This window comes from Meriones unguiculatus, chromosome 4 (genome assembly GCF_030254825.1).
Source record: "Meriones unguiculatus strain TT.TT164.6M chromosome 4, Bangor_MerUng_6.1, whole genome shotgun sequence".
NCBI lineage: Eukaryota > Metazoa > Chordata > Mammalia > Rodentia > Muridae > Meriones > Meriones unguiculatus.
Genome location: NC_083352.1, coordinates 113,935,745 through 113,952,546, shown reverse-complemented (window position 1 = coordinate 113,952,546; position 16,802 = coordinate 113,935,745). Strand labels below are relative to the sequence as shown.

Sequence of the window (16,802 nt, the reverse complement as noted above, 5' to 3'; positions counted from 1 at the left end):
CTGGGCAGGAAGTAAGCGTTATCCTTGTCATCATTATCATTGTCATCACCATCACCGTCACCATTGCCATCACCAACATCTTCTTATCAACCACAGCACAGTGCCTAGCCATGTAGGTCCTGGACCAATTCTGACTGACGATTAAAGAAAGGCCTATCAGAGCCACGAAGGGAAGGCAGTTGGTGGGACCAGGGTATCTCTTTTTAATCAGGTCTGTGATCTTCATCAGGTGCCTTCTTCCTGTAGAAACCCAGTGGCCCCTGCCGGGGCTCCATGGTTCCTACTCCGTGGAGGAACACTAGAAAGTGTTGCCTCAGTCATGTCTGTGTCAGCCAACTGGTAGGCCAAGGGTGGCCATGCACGGAGTCCCCTTTCCTGCCCCCACACAAATTCCAGAAACCCCAGGCTGACAGCCCACTGCAGAGGGGACACAGTGACTCCATGGACCTGACTGATCACACTGAATGACTTCACACTACTGTTCTGGCCCCGTGTGTTGGTGCTGCAATTTGAATTATTCAGCAATGTTTAACTAGGAAAGATTCCACACAGAAATCTAGATTCATTGCTTTTCTTGAGAGAAAAGTCAGAAAAATTGAACGGAAACTAGTTCCGTTTTTGTGTATGGTGGCAAAGCAGAATTGCCAGGTACAAGTATGTACAGGCCATTACATGTCCAGGGATGGAGCTCTTACCATCACAGAATAACAATGTATTCTGTCTTACCACCACAGAATTTATCCTGTCTTACCATCACATAATAACAACTTATTCTGTGATGAGTAAGTAATCTTATTGTCAGCTTGGTTGGTTTTAGGATCACCATGGCAACACACCTTTGGGTATGTCTGTGAGGGTGTTTCCAGAGAGGTTTAACTAAAGAGGAAAGAGCTGCCCTGAGTGTGGGCAAACCCTACCATCCCATGGGGCAGGGTTTGAGACTGAATATAAAAATGGGAAGCTGAGCACCATCTTCATCTCTCTCTGCTTCCTGACTGGGGATGCAACGTGACCAGCCCCCTCCAGATCCTGCCGCCATGCCTTCCCCTGCCATGACAGACTGTTTCCCCTCAAAGTGGGACAAAGCAATCTGGTTTCATTCTCTTGCTGTGCTAAAACAACCTGACAGAAAGCATCTGAGGGGAGAAAGGCTTTGCTCAGCCTATGATTCCAGGTTACAGGATGCCAAGCACATCCGCAGAGAAGAGCGGAGGATGCATGCATTCATGCACACTGCGCAGCTTGCTCTCTCTCTAATCCTTAACAGTTCAGGACTAAAACCCAGAAAATGGTTCTATTCACTTTAAAACTGGATCTTCCGAAACCAATGAATACGATCAGACGGTCCTCCATTGCAACTCTCTCGCCAGGTGATTCCAGATGATTAAAACCATCAAACCTTTTCCAATAGGCTTCTTGTTAAATATTTGGTCACAGTAGGGAGAAAAGTAATGAATTTGCCCTCTGCTGCTGAGTCCTTATGGTGTGGAAGCTGTCAATTGTTCCAAAGATGTGAGAGGACAGTCCTGTGAGCTGCACTTTCTTGCGGCCACTAAGCTGAACCTAGATGTTGTCTCTAGAGGCATTAGACTTTGCAAGCCAGATCTACCAAATGACCAATGCCAGAGGCAAGGTCCACAGGACCCCTGCGTGTGTAACTGGAAGCCAGGCCCAGAAAATGTGGGGGCCTTAGTGGAGGCCACAAAGCAAGGTGGAATGACAGTGGGGTAGTAGTCCTCTGTGTCAACATACCTCTCCACAGTGCAGAATATAGGGGACAGATCCTAGACTAAGGGCTGTCAGGTCAAAGACTGGTCAGGGGTCCACGTTGCTACAAGAGGGCTCCTGGGAGAGACTGCCCAAGTACGAACAGGCCACAGCAACAAGGCCCTTAGTCTGGAAGCATGGATGAGGGCTAGAGACAGAAGTACAAGGAAGACTCCAAAGGGCATGACTGTGTGCTACAAAATACAGGTGGGGAAGGAATAGCCTGGGTCCTGAGAAGACACAGCAGGGAGAAGATGCAAAGTGGACCTGGGGGAAAGCAGATGTACCCAGGAGGGAGGCCCAGGGAAGAGGCTGAGCCTTCAAAGCAGAGACACAAGAAGCAGACTCTGAGAAGAGAGAAGCTCTGAGAGAGGGAGAGCCTGAGGGGAGGGAGAGCCTGAGGGGAGGGAGAGCCTGAGGGGAGAGAGAGGTTGAGGGAAGGGAGAGGCTGAGGGGAGGGAGAGCCTGAGTGGAGAGAGAGGCTGACGGGAGGGAGACCATGAGGCTTCTTCTTCTTCTAAGAAACCTCACTGACCGTCTTTGGGCAGTTTGCCTCCCCAGTGCCTATCCAGTTTAAGTCTAACTCAGGCTTGTCTGACTGGCTCTTCAGGCATCTAAATTGCAAGTTCTACCTTGAGCAGGAGTCTCCTCTTAAATATCCAAAAGTAAACATGGTTGGCTTTGTGGACCAAGAGATTGAGGCCATTGTCTTTACACTCACATAATTAAAAACATGAAACTTCTAAAATCTACTGAGGAAATGCAAAGCCCTCCCCCTTTTCTTTATCTCTTTCTTTTCTTCTTTCCTTCTTTTTTCTTTCTTTTCTATTCTTTTCATTTCTTTATTTTCTTCTTCTTTGTTTTTTTGACAGGGTTTCTCTGTGTAACCTTGGCTGTCAGTAGAACTTGCTCTGTGGAACAGGCTGGCCTTGAATTCAGTGATTGCCCTGCTTCTTCCTCTTGAGCACTGGGATTAAAGGCAGGTGCCCCTCCACGACTGGGTATATTCATAAAATTATTTTATTATTTTATTTTATTTATTATTTTATTTTATTCATAAAATAAGCCTATTTTATGAACCATGGAGGCTGAAGTTCATATAATAGTCATAAATAGTCAGTAAATATTTTTCTTTTGACTTTTTCCCCAACCATTTGAAAATGTGACCAGTATACTTAGCTCATGAGGTATGTGTGTATGTGTGTGTATGTATGTATGTATGTGTGTGTTGGGGATAGATAGCTGCTGGATCTTGCCCAGGAACTGTAGCTGTTAATACCTGCCCTGGACAGCCACCCGGGCATTCCCAGTCCTCAGACAGGGTCGTTCACTGACTTTGCGGTCAGCAGCTCTGAGAGCTGCTCCCTGATTCCCACGCTCCCCATCCAGCCCTTAACAAGCTGAAGACTCCAGCCGTGACCATCCTACCTTTGAAGTCAAACCACCACTTGAGTGAGGGCTTTTGGGACGGAAAGAAGAACAGGATGATGACAATGGCCACGCCGGTGACAGCATCAGAAACAAACCTGCAGAAAGAAGGCCACGAGCATGAGCCTCTGGCTCCTGACAGTCCGTGGCCTGGCAGACCTGTAAAAGAGGCTCCTCGGACGGGAGAAGTCTGCCACAGGGGACGCTTGGGGCTGTGGGGCCACCGTCCTGCTTTGTGCCAGGTTGGATGTGGCTCCCAGGACTCCCTAGGGCATTTCACTGCTGTCAAACAAAAGCTTCTTCTCCTGATCTAAGGACCTAGAGTCGGGGCTTTCCAAAGAGAGGAGTTTGAAAGGCTCAGGATATTGGGGTCCATGGAGCACATGTAAATCACCTATCCTGGGCCCCTAATAAGAGTGTATGTGCGTGTCTAGCTTCTGCTGGGGCTCCTGGCACAGGCAGCTCTCCACCAGAGAGGCAGCCACCCACACCAGCCTCACGGCTCCTCCAAACCCAGCTCCCATCTTCTAGGAACTCGCACCGTGTCTTTGTGGGAGCTTGGTAGACATGAGGCCTTCAGAGCAGGTTTTGGGAGGAGGCGTTCAGAAAGCACACATGACTTGCTTACGGCCAGACCATGGTCTGTGGAGGGCATGGGCCTCAAACCCTGATTTTTCCAGTTCTGAGATCAAGGAAGCCCAGAGCCCATTGCTAATTCTTGAAGCTCACACCAAACAAGGGTGCTTGAAATGGCCAAGAGGATGGAGGGGGCTGGGCCGATCTCACATCGCAAGTGGGGCCACTTTTCTGCCATGTTCACGGAGGCCAAGCCTGGTGAAGGCATTGGGGTCATTTGGGTCGTGAGATACTCCGTGGGGTTAACCTTGCGAGAGTGGCTGGTAGCATGTTCCACACTCCTAACATGCGACCTCCTCCACCCAGCTATTCTACTTGTAGACATTTATCCTCAAGAATAAGATGCTTACACATGCCCACCCTCCAGTAGCTGGCCCCTACTCCCAGGGCAAGGCCTATGGTCAACAAAGCCTGAGAAGGGCCTTGGCGGCAGGTGTTGGTCCACCCTTCCAACCACAGCACCCATCCTTCCTTCCCACCAGCTCAAACGGTTGAGCCTGTTCCTGCCTTTCCATTCCTTCCAGAACTAACCACAGCCAAGGCCCACCCCATTGTTTTATAGTACAGCTGACTCTCTTCAGCGCACCCAGTCCAAGCTGTGGCCACTGGATTGTCTAGTGCCTGCCCTGCTGTCTGTGCCCATGGCACCTGTCATGCTTAGCATGTGACATTCTCTGTAAGTGGCTGAAGGAACAAATGGTCCACTGAGTCACATAAAGGCTGAGCTAGGATTTTAACCCACTTTTGTCTGAGTGCTTGTCTCCAGAGAAACCAAGTGTTCTCATCCCCCTAACCTCTCTCTGCCCCTCCAGCTCCACATGGCCCACCCCAGGGTCCTCTCATGAAGACCTGCCTTCCAGGTCTGCAGAATCTCACCCAGGGGTGAAGAAGCTGGCCCAGCCAGGGATGAACTTCGGGTCCCGGGAGAAGAGGAGAATGGCAAACGTGCAGAACAAGACGAAGACGGCCTGTTCAGCAAACCTGTGGTGCAGAGATGTAGGAATGTTGGTGACCCTGGGCTCAGATTGGTGCCTTTGGGGTGGCCCTGACCTGCTTTGGGAAAAACTGAGGGAGCCCATTCACCCATTCACACTCAAGAAAGCTTAGAGAGAGAGAGAGAGAGTATATCCCAGGGTACAAGAGATTTACATCTGCCCAGGGTTCCCAAAGGCTTCCATCATTGTTAAGGGGAATTGGGTAGGGTCATACCCAAAAACCAGACAGACAGGCAGTCAGAGCAAAATAAAGGCAGAAAAGCAAAGAGGAGGGTAAGGTAAAAATGGAGAGGAATGGGCCAGCTATGTCGGTATACACTTTTAATCCCAGTACGCAGGAGGCAGAAGCAGGCAGAACTCTTTGAGTTCAAGGCCAGCTCGGTCTACATGGTGAATTCTTAGATAAATAGAGCTATATAGAGAGATTGCGTCTCAAAAAAAAAAAAAAAATTGGAGACACAAAAAACAAAAACAAACAAACAAACAAAAAAACCAAACCAAACAAACAAAAAAACCCAACCATACAAACTGACAGGCATACAGAAGGTGACAGATATTCTAAGAGGGTCGTACACAGGGAGAGGCATGGCCAGATATGGAAAAGGGGTACACAGAAGTAGAAAAACAGACTCTCCAAGTCTGGAGGAAGCAGCGAGCAGTGTATCTAGTTCACAGAATGGAGAATGACGTCTGAAGGCACAGAAAGCAACGGCCGAACCACTCCTTAAATTTGGGCTTGCTGAAGCCAACTTAATTTTTATCACATGGGAAACATGCATTAACCAGGCTCACAGCTCTGGGAGGTGGTGTCAGAGATCCCATGTACTAGAAGAGAAAAGGTATCTCAAGTGGAACAGGAAAGATGCCCAACCAAAGCCACCCTGCGCTTAATGGTCCCTAAGGTGTCTGCCCCAGCATCTGGGCAAAGCAGGAGCCATCTTCTGTCACCACCGCTCTTAGCCACTGGTCCGGAGGTACACCTGGGACTCAGTCAGGGCCAAGCTTGAGGCAACTCCCCAAAACCCAAGGGCAGCTCATTCCCACCCCACCACTCCTTCATACTTGATGGGCCCCAGGTTCTGGAACTCTTCCCGAATCACTGCTTTAGCCTTATCCTCTGCGTCAGCTCTTATCTTAGATTTCTTCTTCCTCCAGCCCCTGGGGTGGAAAGAGCAAGGTTAAAAGTGGTGGCTGCAGGGGGTTGTGGGAGATGACTTTACAGTTTAAAATTCCCTTTTTTGGTTAATTTACTTCTGTGTATTTGGGAGCCTGCAAGTGTCCTGGTTCACCCGTGGAGGTCAGAAGTCAAGTTTGCAGGATTCTTTCCTACCATGTAGGTTGTGGGTAGGGCATAAGGTTATTGTACCATTCAAGTGCTGATTTCCATATCCGTCATATCTGGTTGCAAACATTGTTCTGAAATCTCTTGTCTTAATGTTGTATAGACTCTGCTCCCCAATGGTCCCCTGCTATGCCAATAAGGCAGCTTACAGCCAATCACTGAGCAGGAGAGAATAGGGCTGGACTTTCTACCAGCCAGGTGGGGAGGGATTAAAAGATAGAAAGTAGGAGGATTCAGCCATGGGCAGAGGTCTAGGAGATACCAGGAGAGGACATCAGTAGGAAAGCTACAAGGTTCAAGTATCCTGGGATGGATGCTGGGAGGAAACCAGATTAACCTAGAGGGTTAAGAGTAGAGAGATAACTGCTCAGTTCTTGTGTTGTGAAGCTTATTATAAACAAATATAAAGAGTCTCAATTATTCACATGATAGCCCAGTTAAGAGTGAAACCAGGAGAAACAAACACAGTTAATAAAAATAACTGTAATAGGTACTAAACTCAAGTTATCAGGTTTCACTGCAAGTGCCTTTACCTGGTGAGCCATTATGATCTGAGGGAATTAACTTCTCCTCTACCATCCCTGCTGCTTACCTGGCCCAGCCACAGCAGGCCCATCCCAAAGGCTCTGCTACCTGATGCATGGTCTCCTGGCATCTGCCTTTCCTTCCTAAAACTTACGTTCTATTTGGCCTTTTAAAAATGGGAAATGTGATTGGCTATGTTCTCAGGCTTTAAGTCATTTCACAGGTCAAACCCACACAAGGATAAACAAAAAAAATCAGTGGAATGAAACAGAAATGGACTCCATCACAAGTGAGAACTCAGTCCCCGTGAGGACAACATCTCAAACTGACATGGAAAAAGAGGCCATTCAGTCACTGAGCTGGATGTACAGGTCAGTGAGACAGGACTGACAGCCCTTGGTTTGTTTTCAGTTCTGGAATTAGTGGACACTCCGTGCTGTAAAGTATTTACTTTTTTTTTTTTTTTTTTTTGTCTAGGTTCTCCCTACACAGGGGCTCCTGCTGTACCTTGACAGGGTTTGGGATCGCCTCTGGCCAGGCCTGTGAGAAACCATTGCATTGACTGAGATGGGAAGATCCATCTTACTGTAGGTAGGACAGTTCCCTGGGCAGGAAGTCCTGGATTGCAAGATGGGGAATGAGCGGGTCAGCACGTGTTTATTACTCTCTGCTTGCTGACCGGGGGTGCAATGTGACCTGCTTTTTTAAGTGCTCCTTGCCTTGACCTCCCTGCCATGAGGGACTGTTCACTTGAACTGTGGGCTGAAATAAACTCCTCTCTTGAGTTGCTCCCACCAGGACATTCAACAGAAACGGGCACTGAGCAGCGGGGCCTTTGCTGTGATTAACCTGCCCATGTGGCTCTCAGGCCTCTGGAACTGGCATTTATGGGAAGAATGCAGATGAGTTTTGGAGCTTCGGGCTAGAAAAGCTTTCAAATGCTGGGGGCCGAGTTTAATGGGCCCTTCTGGTAGGAGCTTAGAAGACAAGAACGCTAAGAGAAATGTTAATGGGTTAAGGGGGAACAAGGATTCATCAGTACCTAGAATAGGGGCTGTTTGTAGGATTTTTTTATTCTGCTCATATTCTGAGAGTCTGAGTTAGAGGTGGTAGATTAATGTGTCTAGCAGAGGAAATTTCAGGGCAGGAGAGTGCTGGGGCGAGCTCTGAGAAAGCGGCTCTAAGGGTTAAAGAGATCAGCACTAAAGGAAGAAGCCCACAGCTGAGACAACCCTCAGAGAGTCAGCATAGAGGGACTGACATAACTCGGGCTCTAGGGGGCCAGGCTATATCTCCAGCCCACAGCAGAACTTGGCATCATTGCCTGTATGGAGCCGGTTTGGAAGACATGAAAGATGCAAGACTGAGAGGCTCAAGGAGAAGCTGAGGCAGGGTTGGAGTTCCCGCAAACAGGCTCCGGCATCCACAGTGTGAGGCAGTGAAGATGAAGCCTGCACTGTGGTGGAGACTCAGGGATGACGGGGAGGACAGGAACATGGGACATCTGCCAGGGAGTGGAGCTGCCCTAAGGGAGGAGCTGTGTGCGCTACAGGAGGCAGGGCTTAGGGAGTGGGCCTGCCCCAGCCATCTGGAGCCTAGAAGACTGCAACGTGAGCCCCAGGCGCCAGGCATGGAGCATCTGGGTTTGGCTCTGGTTTGATTAAGCCTTGTTCTACATGACTTCTGGTCTCTTTTAATTAGGTGGTGTTACATGAAGGACACATATAAGCTCACCAAGAATTGGGTAGTGCTACATACATGTGGTATTACATGAAGGACATGTGCACGCTCACCGTGGAAAGACTTTAGACTTTCCAAGTGTTCGGACTGCTGGTGATCCGGGGAACCTTAAAGTTGTCTGGGTGCACTTTATGTTATAACATGGACGTAAGCCCGTAGGGGCAAACATTGAAGGTTATGCCTTAAAGCAATGTGTTTGGTGTCAAGGTGACAAGGGGCAGGGCTGTAATGGTTGGCGCTCACTGCTAATCTGTCAGAATCTGGAATCACCTGACAAACGGACTGAAGCGATATGTCCACACAGCACTTTGTGCTGTTTGGATTTTTGAGCCGTTATGTATGTATTGTCTTTTCAAATGGGAAAAGCATTTTAAAGAGAACCCATTCATGGCGTGGTGGTACATGGCTTTAGTCCTGGTACTCGGGGGGGGGGGGGGGCGAGGCAGGCAGATCTCTGAGTTCTTGGCCGGTCTGGTCTACACAGGGAGCTCCAGGCCAGCCAGGACTGCACAGTAAGTAACTGTCTCAAAAATAAACGAAACCAAGGATCACAAAACAAACAAAAGCCACCCACACTGGCTATCTTGTGTGAGGACCGACTACAAAGCCTTCAACAACCTAACTCAGGGCTCCTCAGCCTCAGCCCTCCTTGAATTTGGACACGGTTGTCTAATTCTTTGTTGTGGGGGTGTCCTGCGCATCTCAGAGTATTAAGCAGTACCTCTGGTCTCCACCCAGGGAAGTCCGGTAGCTCTTTTCAACCGAGAACCAGAACATTTCCAGATGTCCCCTCTGGCCACCAGATCAAAATCATCCCTCATCACAATCCCTCATCTGGTTTTTGGCCTTGTGTCCCACAGCTCTCCCTCTCTGGTTTCCTGAGCCCCACTAAGCCTTCTCTTGGCTTCAGAACACCCCTGGCTCCCCCTTCCCTGGGGCCTTTGCACTTGCTCTTCTAGCTCCCTGCAATGCCCTTCTTCACGTACAGCTACTCATCTTCCTTCCTCAGGGTAGTTCTGCTCATTATCCATGCCCCAGTTCAACCATCATGCCCCTGGAAGTGAGCTCCTGGCCTGCAGGTCAGGCCAGAGGCTCTGGGGCCCACCCTCACTCTGTCCTGGCTGGAAACTCCACCGCGCCTTGTTGCTTACTGAGTACCCCTGACCAGGAGTGCCAGCTCCCCACCACCAGGGTCAGCCTCTGCTTGCTGAAGGCTGCGATGTCAGCACTTATGACTGTTGGGCACACAAGGCTCAGAAGCCATCGGCTAAGTGAAGATGGAGTCAAGAAACTAAACAGGGCTGTTGCTCCGCAGAAACCTCTCTCGGAGCTTCCCTCTACATGTGCTTCCTCCTTCGGGCCTTCACGTGTGTCACACAACTAAGGAGATGAAGGGATCCCGGCTCTGCCTCATTCTCAGCCTCTTGCCCATGCCCCTCACAGAGTGTTTCTCTCAACTGTAGCTTGATTTCATCTACAGGTCTACAGGGGAGGAATTAAGAGCTGGGAGGCCTGGGGAGGTAGCAGAGTTCAGAACTGCAGACAGTGAGACTGGAACCATGGCCAGGTGGCTAAGTCTGGCTGTGCTCTCCCGATTGAGCTGGCGCTCGGCCTGGGCTTCTGCCATCAGGACCTTGGAAGGCACCTGAGGCCAGGGGCATCCCGTGGGCACCTCAAAGTGTATATACCTCAGTTCCCAAGTGGATCCCTTTGGCCCCTCTCCACAGAGGATCCAGTCAAGGCCTGGGGGTGAGGGATGACCACCTGCTCAGCTCCTGTTTTAATTACTCCCTGACTCTAACCTTATCTGCACGGTACCTGGCTCATAGTTCCATAGTCCTTGTTTCTAGAGACTCGCAACTTTCATTAAAGAAATGGGTTTCCAGGCAGTTGAGGTACCACATACCATAATTCCAGCACTGAGTAAGTGGGGACAAAAGGGGAACTACATAGTGAGACTCTGTCTTAAAGACAAGGGGAGGGGGCCCCAGCTCCCTGGCAGAATGTTTGCCCGGTATGTGCAAGGCCCCGGGTTAGGTTTCAGGAGCCACAAATAAAATAAACAGGCAACAATGAATTTAAAGATCAAGCTTCATATCACACTTGTAATTGGAAGATAGAAATGAGTCATGTAGCTGGGAGATGGCTCCCTGGGTAAAGTTCTTGCTTTTGTCAGCACAAGGACCTGCGTCTGAGCCCTAGGATGTATGTAAACAAAGCTGGGCATAATGCTGCATGCTTTTAATCCCGGCATTAAGGAAGCAGAGGCTAGCTAATTCCTGGTCCAACACCCTTGCTGGTCCAAGCTACCCCAAAACCAGAGTCACTTCTTCTTTGTTCAAACTGCAATAGGTGGGGCCTGGCAGGGAAGCCTGGGCTTTCCCACCAGCCCTCTAGAAGGTTCCACATACCTCCAGCTCATTCCGCCATAGAGGAAGGAGATCCATAGCCAACCGGCCAGGAGGAACAGCAGCATGAGAGGGAAGGCGAAGATGAACCAGGAGCCAAAATTCACCACATCGCACTGTGGAAAGAAACTGGAGAACAGAGGAAAGCAAGGGCAGCCATCCGTCAGGACCACCAGGGCGAGGAGGGAGCCCTCCAGGGGATCAGGACCGAGAGCTAAGGACCCTAGAACAGGAAGAGAAGACTCCTCCCCCTTAACAGAAGACCCCTCCTACTTGACAGAAGGTACCTTTCCTTTTGGGAGAGGGGTGGGTTCTGACTCAGCAGAACCCTTCCGGACAGTGATGTGGGCAAGTTGCACCGTGACAAACTCAAGTGGTCATTATTCATGAGACAGTGCGTCCAGCCCAGATCTGAGCTTCACTTGAAATTATGTGCTATTAGTTCTGACATCATGTTCAAACATTTCCTCTGAGTCTGACAGCAAACACACCACATCTTGGGTGGGATCTGGAGGTGAAATTTTTTAATCCTAATACTCAGGAGTCAGAGGCAGGAGATCTCTGTGAGTTCAAGGCCAGCCTGGTCTATCTAGGGAATTCCAGGCCAGCCAGGGCTACAGTGAGGCCATGCAACAAACAAAAATGGAAAAAAAAAAGTTTGAAAAGAAAAAAAAAATGTTACTAAGTGATGCAGATAAAATACTATGGACAAATAACTACCAGCAGCCAGTTATAAGCAAATAAATAAGACAGAACAAAGAGTGGGTAACTGTTGTCCGACAAACGAAAACATAATAAAGCGAAGGGTGAGACCCTGAGAGGATTTCATGTCTTTGGTTTTCTTTATCTGATTTTCTAGAATAATAAAAAAAGATATGCCTTGTAATCAGGCAAGGAAAAGAGCAAAATAGTTAAAAAATATATTAACATATTAGTGAGTATGGGGCAAGTGGTATAAGTTCCTAATGTATCAAAATAATACTAAAAGGAAAGTAATCAAGACCCATAATTGATTCAATATAATGCCCAAGATAGGACTGTTCCTAGCCTGTAGAAATATTTCTGTGAGATTTTTATGATAAGATCAGGCTATAAAAGTACACAGACAGCATGGTAAAATAGTATTAAATGGAAATGTATGCTTAATATATATTAATTATAGACATATATAATATATGCACACCCATAGAAAGCACTATGAGGAAGCCTACTATCAGTGATTGAAGGAGTTTACAATTTAAATATTTTTCTGTATTTTCTAAGAGGTTATATTTTGTCACCAGAATAAACTGGTAAAAATGTGTTCGTGCAAAGGGCAGCTCACCATGGCCATTCCTTTCTCCCAGGTCCCTGTGGGGGCTCAGTGAGACCGAGGGACCCTCCCCTCTCTGCTTCCCAGTGCCGGTATGACAGGTGAATACCGCCACATCTGGATTTTTACTGGGGTGATGAGGATCTGACTCGGGTCCTCATGCTTGGGCGGGAAGCATTCTACTGTGCTGGCAATGCCTCAGCATCACCTGATTATCACGGCTGCAGGTGAGAAATGGCCACCAGCTCCCCAGCTGCCACCACCGCCTGCCTCTTGGGTTTGGCCTCTGGTTGAGCACTAGGTGTGGCTGGTGGCCAGCCTCTGCAGCCATAATGAATTTCCAGGTCCTTTTTAGGGCTGTTTGACAAATGTTTACATTCACATTTGTGTAAATTACACAAATAGACGGCACACACACACTCATACATAAACACACACACATGCATTCAGAGAAAGCCCAGGGATCTGAAAATTGTAGAGAATATTGAAATAAGATTTATAAGCCAGAACCTGGGCTATCAGAGTGAAACCAAGCAGGAGGGAACCCTTCTCTCCTGTTCTCAGGCCTGGGACCAGTCAGTATGCTGGAAGGACTCCCCTACAGGAGCTGGCTCAGAGCTGGAAGCCTCTTTGGGGCTCATTCTTGCCTTCAGCCAAGGCCAGGATCTGAGTTTGACATCATGTCACACCCTGTTCCCTCGGGGTCTCACAGTCTTACCTGTTGGGGTTCGCATGCTATGTTTGTAAGCCCCCTCACACTCTTTATAAAAATTGCTTGTTCATTTTTGAGACGATGTCCCGCTAGAATCTAACGTGAGCTATGGTGATCCCCCTGCCTCAGCCTACAGGGTGGCCCTGCCTGCTCTCTCTGGTCGTGCTGTTCCCTGAGACTCCCAGGAGTCCTCACACCTCGGAGCCTCTGCTCTTTCAGCTTCTAGAGCTTACACTCTCGCTCTAGGGCTCTTTTCAAACGCCATCTCAGCAAACAGGTGTCCCTGATGGACCTGTCTCCACGGGCCCTGGTCTTGTCAGTCCCACGGCCCCGCCTGCTCTGCTTTGTCTCTGCCCCAATGCATAGCATACATCCGTTTGCTTCTTCGGCTTTGTGTTTTGAGAGAGGGTCACAAGTAGCCCAGGCAGGCTTCAGACTCTCTATGAGGATGACCCTGAACCTCAGATCCTCCCGTCTCTAAGTCCTGTTTAGGATGGAGAACATGCTGTACACTCAGCATTCATTTGCTCTTTGCTCATTGCCTGTCTTTTTACCCCACAATGGAGGTTCCCCAGAGGCGGAGAGTTGATGGTACTGGGTGTTTCTGTGTCCCCAGAGCTAGGCCAAGAGGCTCACTTCATCAGCATCCTTGACTGGGAAATAAGTAAGGGGAGGAGAAGAATGGACCCTTGGCTTACAGGGGACACTTTGTTTAATTGTGTGTGTGCGTGTATGTGTGCATGTGTGTACATGAGTATGTTTGTGTGCATATGTGTGTGCGCACATTGTGTACATGGGGAGGCCTGATGTCAATGTAAGTGTCCTCCTCAGCCACTCTCCACTTTACTTTTTGAGGCAGACTCCATGAACCTGGAGCTCACTGCCTCAACCACGCTGCCTGGCCACGGAGCGTTCCCTCTCGCTGCCTCTCCAGAGCTGGGATTACAGACGTGTATCGTCATGCCTCACTCTTAGGTGGTTTCTGAGGATCCAAACTTAGGTCCTCATGCGTGTACATGCTACCCATTGGGCCGTCTCCCCACTCCTACCTCTTGAGCTGACCGAGCAGGATGAGGTTGGGGGCCGTTCCTGTGAGGGTGGCAGTGCCCCCGATACTGGCTGAGTAGGGGATGGAGATGAGGAAGCCCTTCCAGATGTTTCTGCGGTGTTCCTCCTCCTTGGAGTCATTGGGCAGCTCCAGTGGGGCTTCTGCATTCTCAGGGTGGCCTCTGTGGAAAAGGACCAGAGAGAAGCGATTCGGAGCAGTCAGAGCCTCTGGCCCTAGGAGGAGCCAGCTACCTGCTTGCTGCTTCAGGGGGAGACAACGCACGCACGCACGCACGCACGCACGCACGCACGCACGCACGCACGCACGCACGCACGCACGCACGCGCACACACACACCCTCTGCTTGCTGCTTTAGGAGTCTTTCGAGAGTCAAAACTGTCTTGGGCCCTGAAAGCCTTCTACTCTACTTGAAGGATTTACCAAACAAACAAAGAGTTAAGCATCTCAGTGGGTAGCAGGGTACACCATGGCATTAAATATTATTTCAATCAAAAGCAACCTAAATGTCCATCCAGGGGCGATTGGCTACGTGCAGAGTCCCTCTCTGCAAACCTCTGTAGCTGCTGTTAAAGTGTGTCGTTCGGGGGCCAGCGAGATAGCTGAGTCGTTCAAGGCCCCTGGAACTTAGATGGTGGTAGGAGAGAACCGACCCCGGCACGTTGTTCCCTGACCACCACACGTGTACGCACAAGCACACGAACTCGGCAAAATTAAAATGTAGGAATGTAATTTTAAACGTAAACTAAAATTAACTGGGTGATCGGAGAGGCATCTGTTAAGACAAGTGTCTGTATCAGACTCACGTGAGAGGCAACTGAGATCAGCGCCGGTAAAAACATCCGTGTAATACTGTGTCTCACAGATGCACAAGTATTGCCGTCCCAAATGGTATACACAATCTTGTTTTGTTCCCTTCCTCAGGAACAGAATTAATGCGTCCCTCCCCTCCCCCTCGCTTTTATTTCTTCTTTGAATTTTCTGCATTGTTTTCCTTGTACAGTTTGGGAAAGATTGAAGCAAAGAGTTCCTAATTGCTTCTCTGAGAGACGGTGAGGAAGCCAGAGACCATGATTCAGAGGGACTGGCTCACCAGTTCACCGCTGGTGCTGTCTTGTCTCCACTCCCCGGTTCCTCGGTTACAGGGGCACAGTGCCGTGCCTGCCTTTTCTTTCCTTGGATTCTGAGGATTTGAACTCACATCCTTAGTGCAAAAGGACTGCTTTACCGACTGAGCTACCTCCCATCCCTTAAGGATGCTGCTTCCTTTCTAAGGCCGCTGTAAAGTGCTTCTATGTGGCTGGAATTAGGAATTGCATGTGTGGAGTCTGAGATGGCGGGGTGCTGACCACCTTGTCTAAAGCAGTCAGTTCACTGCATACATGTATCTCAAAACATCTTAATGTTAATTATTCCCCAATAAGTCAGAAAAACAAAAAAGGAATGAAGATTAAAAAAAGAAAAAATTGTGCCGGGAAGCGGTGATGCACGCCTTTAATCTCAGCATTTGGCAGGCAAAGGCAGGTGGATCTCTGAGTTTGAGGCCAATCTGGTCCACGGAGCGAGTTCCAGGACAGGCAGGGCCTACCCAGAAAAAAAAAAAACCTGTCTCAAAAAAAACCAAAAACAAAACAAAATGACCCAACAAAAAGCAATTGCAAGCTGGGCATGTGGTTCAGCAGGCTTGCCTAACAGGATCGATTGCAAGATGACCTGAGTTTGATCCCTTTGACCCACATGGTAGAAGGAGAAGAGAACTGATTCCTGTAAGTTGTCCTCTGACCTCCACATGTGCGCTGTGGCTGTAAACACACACACACACACGCACACACACACACACACACAGAGCCATGGAATGGCAGGGAGCTAATGCCTGAAAGAATTCCAAGGCTGGGGATCTTGTTGCCGGCCTCCAGTTTGCCTTTACGTGCGTGTGCGCCTGTGGAGGCCAGAGGTCAACCGTGAGTGTCGCCCTCAGGTGTTGTCCACCATTTTGGAGGGCCAGTATTTCTTACTGGTCTGAACTCAAGAAGAAGGCTAGGCTAGTTGGCTGGTGAGCACTAGGAGTCTCCCTGTGGCCATTACGCTTGGCCTTTATTCTCTCTCTTTCTCTCTCTCTCCATGGATTCTGGGACCAAACTCATCTTTGTGTCTGCAAGACAAGCACTTTACTGATGGCCCCTCCCCAGCCCCACGGATGCTTTTTAGTCTGAGACAATTAAAGGTTTTGAGAGAGCATCTTGTTATGTATCCCAGCCTAACCTCCAACTCCTCATTCTCCCTCCGTCTCCAAAGGGCTGTGATTACAGGTATATGCGTCTCCACCTGGCTGCTTTTTAAAAAGGAGGGTTTCGCCTAAGCCAGTGAAGTGAAGGGCAGAAACCTGGACCATCTGGAAAGAATTTGGGGCTGGTGGGGCTGGTTCAGCACCCAGTCCTTTTCAACCATCCCCCTGAATCAGGCTCTGGGATTCCCCGGGAATGTGGCCAGAGCTTACCCTTCCGAACTGGCGAGAAACTGCATCTCCGTGGGCACTGTTCGAAGTCCATTTCCCCGCACAGCAGCTGGGAATAAAGAGCAGGCGCACTGGTGAATGCAAAGGGGACTAACCGGAAGTCTGCAAATCTTGTGCAGCCAGCCAGGAACAAGATTTGGCCGGAAAGATGGCATGCTATTCACTGAAGAACAAAGAAATGAGGCAGGTCAAGAGACAGTGAGGGGTATGGGGGGAGTAGGGAAGGAAAAAGGAACAGAGGGGCATGGGAGGGAGGAAGTAAAACTCAGCACTCTGCATTCCATACTTGGTCCCACTGTCTATGCTTGGAGGTGTCTCCACTGCCAGGCTGACTGACAGCCCAGAACTCAAACAGAG

General features: G+C 49.3%; 1 protein-coding gene and 1 long non-coding RNA gene across 2 annotated transcripts in view; one reads left to right on the top strand and one right to left on the bottom strand.

Annotated features, from left to right (window-relative positions):
- Positions 1-16,802, bottom strand: part of Slc13a3 (solute carrier family 13 member 3) — a 65,271-nt gene that overhangs the window by 15,866 nt on the left and 32,603 nt on the right. The window contains exons 4-9 of the mRNA XM_021638162.2: positions 16,428-16,494; positions 13,915-14,094; positions 10,845-10,970; positions 5,889-5,984; positions 4,708-4,812; positions 3,196-3,293 (exon numbers count right to left, since the gene is read on the bottom strand). Coding sequence (XP_021493837.1) covers positions 3,196-3,293; positions 4,708-4,812; positions 5,889-5,984; positions 10,845-10,970; positions 13,915-14,094; positions 16,428-16,494 — 672 coding nt within the window. The remainder of the gene's footprint in view (positions 1-3,195; positions 3,294-4,707; positions 4,813-5,888; positions 5,985-10,844; positions 10,971-13,914; positions 14,095-16,427; positions 16,495-16,802) is intronic.
- LOC132653739 (uncharacterized) lies at positions 6,271-8,470 on the top strand. Its single transcript, XR_009591581.1, has 3 exons — positions 6,271-7,064; positions 7,171-7,284; positions 8,395-8,470. It is a non-coding gene; the product is annotated as an uncharacterized LOC132653739 (long non-coding RNA).